Source organism: Culex quinquefasciatus, chromosome 2 (assembly GCF_015732765.1).
Source record: "Culex quinquefasciatus strain JHB chromosome 2, VPISU_Cqui_1.0_pri_paternal, whole genome shotgun sequence".
Classification (NCBI taxonomy): domain Eukaryota; kingdom Metazoa; phylum Arthropoda; class Insecta; order Diptera; family Culicidae; genus Culex; species Culex quinquefasciatus.
The window spans coordinates 118890195-118901236 of NC_051862.1; the positions used below are offsets into that span (position 1 = coordinate 118890195).

The following is an 11042-nucleotide window of genomic DNA, read 5'->3' on the forward strand; positions in this document are numbered from 1 at the left end:
TTCATATCCAACCATTCACACTGTTCCGCATCCGTATCCGCAGTACGGATCCGTATACGGATGCGGAACAGTGTGAATGGCTGCATATGGAATGCATTGGAGAAGTCGCGTCCGTACTGTCAAATTTTGTGCGGATTCGGCTGCGGTATAATGTGAATACACCTTTAACCAACGAGCTGGTCGACTGTCATAGTGGTCATAGTAGTTAGGTTGCAGGTATTTCCTTCTTTATTATGTTACTCCGTGTATTTTCCGGGTGTTGATGATAAAACAAAAAAGGTGCAGTTGACTTGCAATCATGACTAGAACTGCAACCACACAATGTGATGCTCTCAACATCAAACCAGAAAAAATCAAACTTATACGATGAAGCGGAAAGACTTTGTTTGGTTGAATAAAACAGTAGATATAATTTTTACTTACTTTATTATGTTATATTATTCAGTATCAGCTACAAAATTGTCGTTTCAAGATGTTTTAACTGCATTTGTTTTTGGAAAATAATTTTGAATATTTATTTTTCATAGAACGAAAAATGTCACCTATCCTGCATTCGTCTTTTGTGTAGTTTAATCCTTTTTTTTTATATCTCTTTCTCGTCTCATTACTGTGTAAAGATGGCTCGATCTCAGCTTAAGACGCGCTGCTACGTATTAAAATTTAAAAAAATAATAAAACTGTCCTTACATGCTAGTTTATAACACATCTACTAATTAATATGTATATCGCTTTTTCTCTCACTGCCGTATTGATGTTTTTTTTTTTCTTGTTATCCAAATGAAATAGTTGCGTTTCTTCAAGACTTATCTTACCAGCTAAAAAGTATCTGTTTTGTGATTGTGTGAAATAGGTATAAAAACACTGTTGGAAATGTTACAAGCTTTAAAGAAAGGTTGGCTGAATCTAATGTGCGGCTGAATGTGGAAATCAAAAAAGTTAGTGTTTTGCAGCATTTTATGTGACTTATTCCTTGGCGGGAACTTCAATGACTCGTGGTTTGTCGATGATTCGGGCGGTGCGATTGCCCTTCTCGACGATGCCAATGATCCAGGCTTGGCATCCCTCCTGCTTTTCGATGTCCTTGCAGTAGGCAGCGGCCTGTTCACGGGGCAAGCAGATCAGCAGTCCACCCGAGGTTTCCGCCGAGTGGCCCTGCAGCAGCTGGAACATATTTCCGCAGGCCTTGGCCACGGCGGCCATCTTGGCAATCACCGGCAAGTTGTGGATGACGAAGGAGACTTCGTTCTTCTGGTGCGAAGCCAATGTCTGGGCGTGGCCGAGCAGACCGAACCCGGTGATGTCGGTGGAACCATGCGCGTTGTACTTGTGCATGAGCCTGGCTGCGATGCGGTTAAGCCGAGACATCGAGTCCATCGCACGGTGGTACGCCTTGCGGACGTCCTCCTCGGAAACGACCAGCTTGATGCGGTTCCAGCGCTCGGACTGATCCAGCCACTGGTGCGCGTTGACCGCGACCTGAGTTCCGAGGGCCTTCGTAAGGACCAGCACGTCACCGACCACAGCATTGTCCGGCACGATGAACTCGTTCTGCTGACAGATCGTGGTGGCCACTCCACCGATCGTGCACCACGGGTTGACCACACTCTGGCCACCGGTTACCGATGTACCCGCTTCCAAGGCAGAATCCTGTAAATAACGATTAATTTAATTATGTTATTTATGTTGGCATCAGCTGATTGATGTTTTGATTGCATTTCGCGCCAAATGTCAACCCTAGGCAAAACCAATCCCAGCAACCGGTAAAAATTGAATACAATAATAACAAGAACAACAAATTGCAGGTTATGTAATGAGTTCCCGGTCTCGGGCCGGTTCCTACCTTGAATCCCCGCATGATGAGCGGAATCACGACGTCGCGCTCCTTTTCCGTCATTTTGGTGCTGACGGCCAGCAACATCAGCATGTTGTCGCACTCGGTCACTCCCATCGCGTACAGATCGCTGAGGACATTGGCGCAGGCCACCTTTCCCATCATGTACGGATCGTCCACAATCGGGTAGAAAAAGTCCGTCGTCTGGACCATGCAGAGGCCACCGTGGCGCAGCGGGATTACGGAACAATCCAGACCGATTCCGATCCGGGGCGAAGACATGGACAGGTACGCCGCTTCCGGATCCTGGGTGTAATCCTGCTGCAGCGACGAGACCAACTTCTCCAGGACATCCTTCGGAACCTTGCAGCCACGGCCCTTCAGATCGGCAAACCGGGTTAACCGGAACGAAGCTTCCAGATCGTGGGCCGTCGGATCGAAAGGACGCCGGACCATTCCGGTGCTGGCGCTCAGCTCCGGTACCAAAGCATCATGATGATAATCACCCATTATTAATCACTGCTCACTATTTAAACAAACTGTTTTACTTTTTAATTTTTTCCTCAAACACCGCACTTCACTTGGAGCGCTTGGCTTTTGGCCGCACTGTTTGGATTACACACACAAAATTGAATCGAATTCAAAATGGCGAAAAATTTTCAAAAACGTTGCCGTCGCAGGGAGCGTCCCCGTTTTTCGACCTTCTCAGTCAACAGCCGATGTGTGTCTGACTATGTGGCGTGTGTGTGTTGTGTGTATTCGACCTTTTCGACTTTCCAGAATTTTCTTTTTTTTGCCCTGCGCATTTTGCCAAAGTTTATTTAAAAAAGGTCAGACAGCTTGTCAAAAATGCTGGAACGCAAGGAAAATGGAACCGATTAGCGCCATCTATGAGTTTTTTTGGCCTAACAGTCACCCCACCAAATTGGAAAAATAACGCCACCTACCCCAATTTTGTTCACCTTTCACTCATACGTAAAGTCAGTCACGTTTACACTTTTTGGCGCGCTGTTTGATTTTTGGTTGAGCAACGTTTTTAAAAACTTTTCGCCATTTTAAATTCGATTCAATTTTGTGTGTGTAAACCAAACAGTGCGGCCACAAGCCAAGCGCTCCAAGTGAAGTGCGGGGATATTCCAATAAAATGTTTTGCTTTATTTTTGTCTTATGTCAATAATTTTAAGAGGCAGTATTTGTAAATATTGCTCGGTTTGTTCTAGAGGTCGTATCGAGGTGCTCCGATTTGGATAAAACTTTCAGCGTTTGTTTGTCTATACATGAGATGAACTCATGCCAAATATGAGCCCTCTACGACAAAGGGAAGTGGGGTTAAACGGGCTTTGAAGTTTGAGGTCGAAAAAACATTAAAAATCTTAAAACAGCTCGCATTTCCGTAAAACTTCATCAATTCCAACTCTCTTAGATGCATTCGAAAGGTCTTTTGAAACACTTCAAAATGTGCCATAGACATCCAGGATTGGTTTGATTTTTTCTCATAGCTTTTGCAAATTACTGTTAAAAATGGATTTTTTTAAAACCTTAATATCTTTTTCCAACAGCCTCCAACACCCATACTCCCATAGGTCAAAAGATAGGTAATTTTATGGACTATACTGCCGTTCTACGCATAATTGTCCCATGTTCAAAAAAGTGCAACTGAGAAAAACGCGATTGAAATTTTTCGACCGATTTCTGTGTTTCTACGCATAATTGTCCCGTGGGTTCCTATTCGCCCTATGTGTCCCTAATCACCCCAGTTAGCAGTTTATCACCTTTATATGTGATTCTCTTGCTTTACAAAAGGTAAACAAGACATAATGTTTAGTAAAACTAATGATTCCGTGTAAGAAAATACTTGGTGGGACTTGGGTGGGACAATTATGCGTAGAAGTTTATTGATGGGACAAACAGACTTGGTGTTGTTTTTAATGAGTTTCCGAACAAAGAACCAAATTTTATGTGTTTTTCTTAAAGTACACATCAAACTAAACTTAAAAATGTCATAAAGTCAGAATCGACCAAAACTGACATGGGACAATTATGCGTAGAACGGCAGTATAAGCCTTCAGAAATAACTTTTTGGCCAATCGCAGTTTTTCTCATAGTTTTTCGATTTTTCTATAACAAACATTTTACAACGTTAGTTTTTGCCCTGTAGGCCGTCATAGCGGCACATATTGGTCTTAATTTTGTCATATTCGGAATCCTCGGACAATTTCACGTAAGTTAGAAGTATTGGACTTGTAAATTTGATTTAAAAAATAATTAAATAAAACATTTTCGAAAAAAGAAATAGATCTTATTTACCGTGTGATCAAAACGTCAAATGCCGTATTAAGTAGGCGAATATCTGTTTTACCCCTAATCCGACAAAATGTTAAAAAATATTTTAATTCATTTTAAATGACATTTTTTCCAATCAAATTTACAACTCCAATACTTCTAATTTACGTGAAATTGTCCGAGGATTCCGAATATGACAAAATTGAGACCAAAAAATGCCGCTATGGCGGCCTACAGGGCAAAAACTAACGTTGTAAAATGTTTGTTATAGAAAAATCGAAAAACTATGAGAAAAACTGCGATTGGCCAAAAAGTTATTTCTGAAGGCTTATAGTCCATAAAATTACCTATCTTTTGACCTATGGGAGTATGGGTGTTGGAAGCTGTTGGAAAAAGATATTAAGGTTTTAAAAAAATCCATTTTTAACAGTAATTTGCAAAAGCTATGAGAAAAAATCAAACCAATCCTGGATGTCTATGGCACATTTTGAAGTGCTTCAAAAGACCTTTCGAATGCATCTAAGAGAGTTGGAATTGATGAAGTTTTACGGAAATGCGAGCTGTTTTAAGATTTTTAATGTTTTTTCGACCTCAAACTTCCAAACCCGTTTTACCCCACTTCCTTTTGTCGTAGAGGGCTCATATTTGGCATGAGTTCATCTTATGTATAGACAAACAAACGCTGAAAGTTTCATCCAAATCGGAGCACCTCGATACGACCTGTTACACATTGGTGAAAAACTCGCTCTTAACAACTAAAATTTTTACATATTTAACATGACTTTTTACTTACTTCGCTGCAAGAATGATGTTGGTATAGAGAACAACATTGCTGGTTTGATATCACTGGGTGCGTTTATTTTTATGATAAAATTATTTATTACGATTATTTTCCTTCGGTCGTACCGCCATCAACCCATGTTTACACTGTAGTCACTGACGAGTCGGTACAGCGGTCGACCTTAGGATTTTCTACACAAACAAAGGGAGCGTTATTTTATTACGTAACGCAGTTAGGGGGGAGGGGGTGTCAGTGTCTGTTACGAAATGTTACGAAAATAGGGGGAGGGGGGAGGAGTGCTGAAAAATTCTGTTACGTAACGTAAAATTTTCATATAAGAATTCTTTAAAAAAATGCAAAAAGACCTTGCGTTACGCGTTACAGGGGGTAAGGGGGTCGCTCATCTGTTACGATTTGTTACGAAGGGGGGGGGGGGGAGGTCGGTAAAAAAACGAAACTATTGGCACTACGCCCCCCGGGGCATGGCCTTCCTCTAACGTGGGATTTCTGCTCCAGCGCCTCTGACGAGACAGGAGAAACCGGGACCGACGTTTTACTTCACCATCCGATAGAAGCTCAGTGGATAAGGCGGGAATCGAACCCGCGCCTCATAGCATCATCGGGATCGGCAGCCGAAGCCGCTACCCCTGCGCCACGAGACCCACGGAGGTCGGTAAAAAATCCCAAATTTTGCGTTACGTAATAAAAGAACACTCCCAAACCAAATTTTAACTTTTTAAATACTTTACTAAACAGAATAAAATTTAATAGGGTCTTAGGGAACCCCAAAAGGAACAGAATTGGTTACTAAAGCCCTATGTCAATTTTTATGTACAACGGTAAAAAACACGATTAAAAACCATTTCTGATCACTTTTTTTCATTTTAATGCAAAATTTTTTTTTGACAAGACAACATTTTTTCGATGGATCAACTATGGTCCCCTTTGAACGAGCTGTCAAGTAGGAGCTTTTCTGTCAACAAGGACCGCGAGGTTAATTTTTCGAAATTGATTTAAAAATCCATTTTAAACTCTTTGTGGTCGTACAAAGGGTCATTTTACTCAGAAAAATAAGCTTTATCGCTGTAAACAATAATATCAGCAATCTAAGCTTCATTTTAGGACCCAATAAGGCGGATCCGGCCAAAATCGGTTCAGCCAGTTCTGAGATAATCGTGTGGAAAAAAAATCATATCTACACACATCCCCACAGACATTTGTTCAGAATTTGATTCTGAGTCGATAAGTATGGGAGCGTTCTTTTATTACGTAACGCAGTAGGGGGGGAGGGGGGGTCGGAGGCCGTGTTACGCTCCATACATTTTTTTTTAAATTTGTATGGAAATTTTGTTACGAGGGGGGGGGGAGGGGGTCTAAAAGTCCGATTTTTCGCGTTACGTAATAAAAGAACGCTCCCTATACGTGAAGGTATATCTAGGACGTGTATTTAAGAAGTTCATTTTTCGAGTGATGTTATAGCCTTGCCTCAGTGAGGTAAGGAAGGCAAAAAGGATACTTTCTATCCTTTTTAAAAATTCACCCGGCGTCACCCTTTTAAAAGGGTACACCCTTACCAAAAATCATGATTTTTTGAGTTCCAAATCCCACTTTTCATACGATTTTTTGAGTTCAGGTACTACAACCATAAAAATGGTTATATGGGTTGAACTGAAAAATTCGTATGAAAAGTGCACTGGTAAACAGCATTACACAAGGCATTACACTTTTTTCAGTTCACTTTTACACACTTGTATGGGATTTTTCAGTTCAAGTATGATTACACACTTTCGTGTAATCATACTTGAACTGAAAAATCCCATACAAGTGTGTAAAAGTGAACTGAACAGTGTGTAGTGTTGATTATCAGTGTGGGATTTGGAACTCAAAAAATCATGATTTTTGGTAAGGGCGTATGTCAAATTCAGTACATTTTTGATACCCTTTTAAAGGGAGACGATGGGTGAACTTGAAAAAAGGATACTTTTTACTTTGAGTGTAGGTTTACCGTGCACTGCGCGGTGTTGTGGAGAGATTTCCCATTGTGCTGCATCCTCGTTCACACGCGGCGGAAGTCGGATGATTTTTTTTTCTGCAAGATCACCCTGTACCGGCTAGGGTCTGGTGCAGACTGCAATTTGTTTATTTTGATGTCGTTTTCGATCACCGCGGGTTGACGTTTCGATTCAAAACATTGCTCAACAGCGAAGTTTTGTTTAGCAGTTTGGCTTCAGTTTGTGTTATTTTGGGTGAAATCAGGCAATTTTCGTGTAATTTGAAGACGAAATGGACGATCAAGGATGTCCCCGTTGCAAAACCACAAAGTACCGAAATCCGTCGCTCAAGCTGATGGTCAACGTTTGCGGTCACACGCTCTGCGAAAGTTGCGTCGAGTTGCTCTTCTTGAAGGGTTAGTTTGGATTCGTGTTTGGAAAAATAAATTTAATTAATTAATTTTTATTTATTATTTATTCTTTTTAATTTTCTTATAGGTTCCGGTTCGTGTCCCGAGTGTAATGTTGCGTTGCGTCGGAGTAATTTCCGAGTTCAGTTGTTTGAGGATTCCAACGTCGACAAGGAGGTTCAGATTCGGAAGAGGATTCTCAAGGATTTCAACAAGAAAGAGGACGATTTTAACTCGCTGGCCGAATACAACGATTATCTGGAGATGATTGAGGAGATTGTGTTTAATTTGTGCAACAACATCGACATCATAAACACAAACAAGCGAATCGAGCAGTACAAGAAGGAGAATCGCGACGTAATTCTCAAAAACAAGACCAAACTGAGCAAGGATGAGATCGAGCTGGAGGAGCTGATTGAGGTAGAGAAGGAGCAAACGGACCAACGGAAGAAGGAACTGGCCATGATGGAGGCGGAGAATCGCAAGCAGAAGGCGAAGAACAAGGAAGATTTGATTGATTCGCTGATGGCCAGTTACGAAGATGCCAGCGCCATCGTGGACAAATTTGCCCAGCGCGCCGAAAAGCAGCACATTCCCCTGCCCAAACCGATGGCCCCGCCGCCACCGAAGACAACCCACTTTTCGACCGGAATCAAGTTCCAGTCCCAGCACGGGTTCCTGCCGGTGCCGAGAATCGAGGAAGGACCCACGTACGTGTACGAGGCGCAAGTCTTCCCCAAGGAGGGTCCGATGCCACCGGCGCTGGCGGACATTGGTAGCAACGGGTACATCAAGCACATCCGGGCGGAAACGTTGGGCGAGCGAGCCGGCGGATTCCAGACGAACATTTCCTGTTTGCGGGCTATTCAGGAAGCGCTCGTTGGGTTGTATCACGGTTGTTGAAGTTAATTTAAAAATGTATTATTTAATTTTTACAGTTTACTGAATTCATGAGGAATAAATTTATTGCAAAATAATGCCACGGTTTTTTTATTCTAGTGTCAAGATCAACTTTATCGATAAACCGAGTATCAAACCAAATAAACAAATTCGTTCTGTAGTCAGTATTAAGAACAAACAACGATTCAAACGTTGTTCAAAAATGCATCGATCAGAGCACCGCTCAGTTCAAATGTCCCCGTCCAACGGTCTTGACGGTGGTGCACAAATCCTGCGCACGTCCCCGCCCGGCCGCATTCATCCGGGCCAACGTGCCCCTGCCGCGGCCAGCAACCGGCGCCAGCATCAGCATCGACGTTTCCGTGTCCGACTGCGGATCGCGCACCTCGGTCAGTTTGTTCTCGCGCGACCACGGATTTTTCTTCGTCGGGCTTCGGTTGGCGCTTTGGGCCATCTGCATCGCGTAGAACGGGTTCGTGGTGTTGAACGTGTCGTTGGCGGCTCGAGTTCCGCCGCTCGAAGCCGGTTGCTGTGGAACGATGGTGGAGGGTTTTCCGGTGACCGTTCCAGCACGCGAGCTGTAGATTGTGGTGGTCGTTACATCTCTATCCGTGCGGTCAGTGCTGCGAGGGCGGGACATCTTGCTGCGATTGTTGTCGGAGGTCGTGGTGAGTTTGCTCATTCGGGACGAAAGCGCCGAGACGGTTCCGGTTATGTCCGACAGCGTAGTCATGTTGTGCGGCAGGTGACGTCCCTTTTCCATTTCGATGCCCACGTCGAGGCAGCAACTGTCGGAGATTACGTACGCCCAGCGCACAACCCGGGACAGCGCGCAGGCCACCTGATTGTTGAGTTGCTCGTGGACGTCGCAGGCGATTCCGGCCGTGTACGCGTAAACGTCCTTCTCCAGCAACGCTTTGGCCAAGTGAATCGACGGAAAGGTTTTAATGTCCAGCCCGTAATCCTCGGTGGCCAGCTTCAGATTGTAAAAGAAGTCAATCAACGGCAAAATCGAAAACTTGACATAATCCAAATCGGTCGCTTCCAAAATGCCCCGCAGAATGCTGTCCACCATCGGAATGTCCTTGTTCCAGGTGAAAATAGGCGGTACGACCTTCGATCCGCTGGTGTTCTTGAAAAATTTCAAAATCTGCCGAAGAATTTTCTCGTAATTTGCCTCCCCAAGCGCATCCGGCGGCACCGGAAGCTGATGAGTCGAGCTGCTGTGCGTCTTGGCATCGAGGGCCATCCCCAGTGGAAGATCCGTCGGATTAATCAGCACGTTCAGACTGTCCATCACCCCATCGTTCAAGCTGTACTTGATGATGGCCAATTCGGCCGGAACATACTCGCCGGACAAGCTGACGCAAAAGTAGTTGCAAGAAACAAAGTAAACCTCCAACTCCCCGAGCGCGTTGTTCGCCGATGCCGTTTGAATCATCTCAACGATCCGCTTCTGGATCTGTTCCTCCAGCTGGCGCCTCTTGGCCGCTTCCGCCTGCACCTGACTGAACGGCTTTCCCTGGGCCGTGTACCGTTCGCCGTAACCGCCCGCTTCTTTCGGATTGGCTTTGTTCTGCTTCGCTCTTTGATTGTACGGTTCGCGCTCGTGCGGTGCCAGCTTCTCCCAGTGAGGACCGGCCTTTTCCGTGACCTCGGCTAAGCCACTGAAGCGATAGCCGGCCGCTTCTTCCTGCTCCTTGAACTCCATCATGAAGAAGTAAAACGGGCCCTTGGCCGCGGGTTTGTTTTTCTTCGGCATTTCTGCAACGGAAGAAGGTTGATTTTTCCTCAATTTTGAAAGATTTATTTAAAAAAAAAAACTTACCGAAAGCGTTGTTTCGCTGTAACCGCAAGGAAAGTGACAACAGCGCGAGTTTTGTTCGAGGTTTTCTTTGTTTGTACACTCAAAACGGGAAAGGTTTCGGGTCCAAGTTTCACACTTTCTTTGCACACCCTTACCAAAAATTATGATTTTTTGAGTTCCAAATCCCACTTTTCATACGATTTTTTGAGTTCAGGTACTACAACCATAAAAATGGTTATATGGGTTGAACTGAAAAATTCGCATGAAAAGTGGGATTTGGAACTCAAAAAATCATGATTTTTGGTAAGGGTGCAGCTGGCAGTGCAGTTTAGAATAAAATAAAAGTTTACCCAAATTAGAGTAGGGTAACAGCATCTAACTCCGGCGTGCCTCTAATGTTGCCATATGAGCACTTTGACGTTTGATTACAGCTTATAAAAAGCGTTTTCAACTGAAATCGAGTGATGAATAGCTCAATAGGAAGTGAGCAAGTAAGTTTCTATCAATAGTTTAAAAAAAAAGTTGTTTAAATAGTGATAATCAGCTAATTGGACGGAGTTAGACTACTTGCAACGCGGCTCTACTTTGTTCTAGCTGTTTCATTTTTCAAATTGAACTGAAACAGACCACCCACAACGCGGAGTTGCAGTTTTATTTTTCGAGCAGTATTTTGAAACCGAAATAAAACTGCTCGACGAGTTTGTAAAAATAAGACTGTCTGCAGCGCGAAGTTTTGTAATTGTTTCAAATTGCGAGCAGTTTTAAATTTTTAGAACTGGAGGAAATGAAACTAGAACACGGTGCTCGCAACGCGCTGATCTATATGTTGTTTCAAAAAAATGCTTTTAATTGTGTGCGTATGATTATCAACACAGCATCATAGTGTGTGTGTAAGAATACGTGGATATCTCTATATATCTGATTTTTTTTTGAAACTGAGTTCTATTCCAGTTCCAAATCGTCTCACGTTTGAAACAAACTCGTCGAGCAGTTTTATTCCGGTTTCAAAATACTGCTCGAAAAATAAAACTGCAACTCC

At 43.4% G+C, this 11042-nt stretch overlaps 3 protein-coding genes across 3 annotated transcripts; 1 reads left to right on the forward strand and 2 right to left on the reverse strand.

Moving 5' to 3' along the window:
* Positions 1-490: 490 nt before the first annotated feature.
* On the reverse strand, positions 491-2567 carry LOC6032452 (inactive selenide, water dikinase-like protein). The gene is made up of 2 exons (XM_001842996.2): positions 1841-2567; positions 491-1647 (listed from the first exon to the last, which is right to left on the reverse strand). The coding sequence occupies exons 1-2, from the start codon at positions 2339-2341 to the stop codon at positions 964-966; spliced, it is 1185 nt and encodes a 394-aa protein (XP_001843048.1). The 5' UTR covers positions 2342-2567; the 3' UTR covers positions 491-963.
* Positions 2568-7056: 4489 nt separating this feature from the next.
* On the forward strand, positions 7057-8273 carry LOC6032453 (CDK-activating kinase assembly factor MAT1). Its single transcript, XM_001842997.2, has 2 exons — positions 7057-7302; positions 7385-8273. Exons 1-2 carry the CDS (start codon positions 7179-7181, stop codon positions 8197-8199), a joined length of 939 nt encoding a protein of 312 aa, XP_001843049.1. The 5' UTR covers positions 7057-7178; the 3' UTR covers positions 8200-8273.
* Positions 8255-10095, reverse strand: LOC6032454 (protein maelstrom homolog). The gene is made up of 2 exons (XM_001842998.2): positions 10025-10095; positions 8255-9960 (listed from the first exon to the last, which is right to left on the reverse strand). The coding sequence occupies exon 2, from the start codon at positions 9956-9958 to the stop codon at positions 8420-8422; it is 1539 nt and encodes a 512-aa protein (XP_001843050.1). The 5' UTR covers positions 9959-9960; positions 10025-10095; the 3' UTR covers positions 8255-8419.
* Positions 10096-11042: the final 947 nt, after the last annotated feature.

What these genes read in the sequence shown, in the direction of transcription:
- LOC6032452 (XM_001842996.2), bottom strand. Translation starts at nt 2,341, where the DNA reads ATGGGTGATTATCATCATGATGCTTTGGTACCGGAGCTGAGCGCCAGC. An exon ending in TCATCATGCGGGGATTCAAG is followed by an intron (nt 1,648 to 1,840) that starts GTAGGAACCGGC and finishes CGTTATTTACAG; the next exon opens with GATTCTGCCTTGGAAGCGGG.
- LOC6032454 (XM_001842998.2), bottom strand. Translation starts at nt 9,958, where the DNA reads ATGCCGAAGAAAAACAAACCCGCGGCCAAGGGCCCGTTTTACTTCTTC.
- LOC6032453 (XM_001842997.2), top strand. Translation starts at nt 7,179, where the DNA reads ATGGACGATCAAGGATGTCCCCGTTGCAAAACCACAAAGTACCGAAAT. An exon ending in CGAGTTGCTCTTCTTGAAGG is followed by an intron (nt 7,303 to 7,384) that starts GTTAGTTTGGAT and finishes ATTTTCTTATAG; the next exon opens with GTTCCGGTTCGTGTCCCGAG.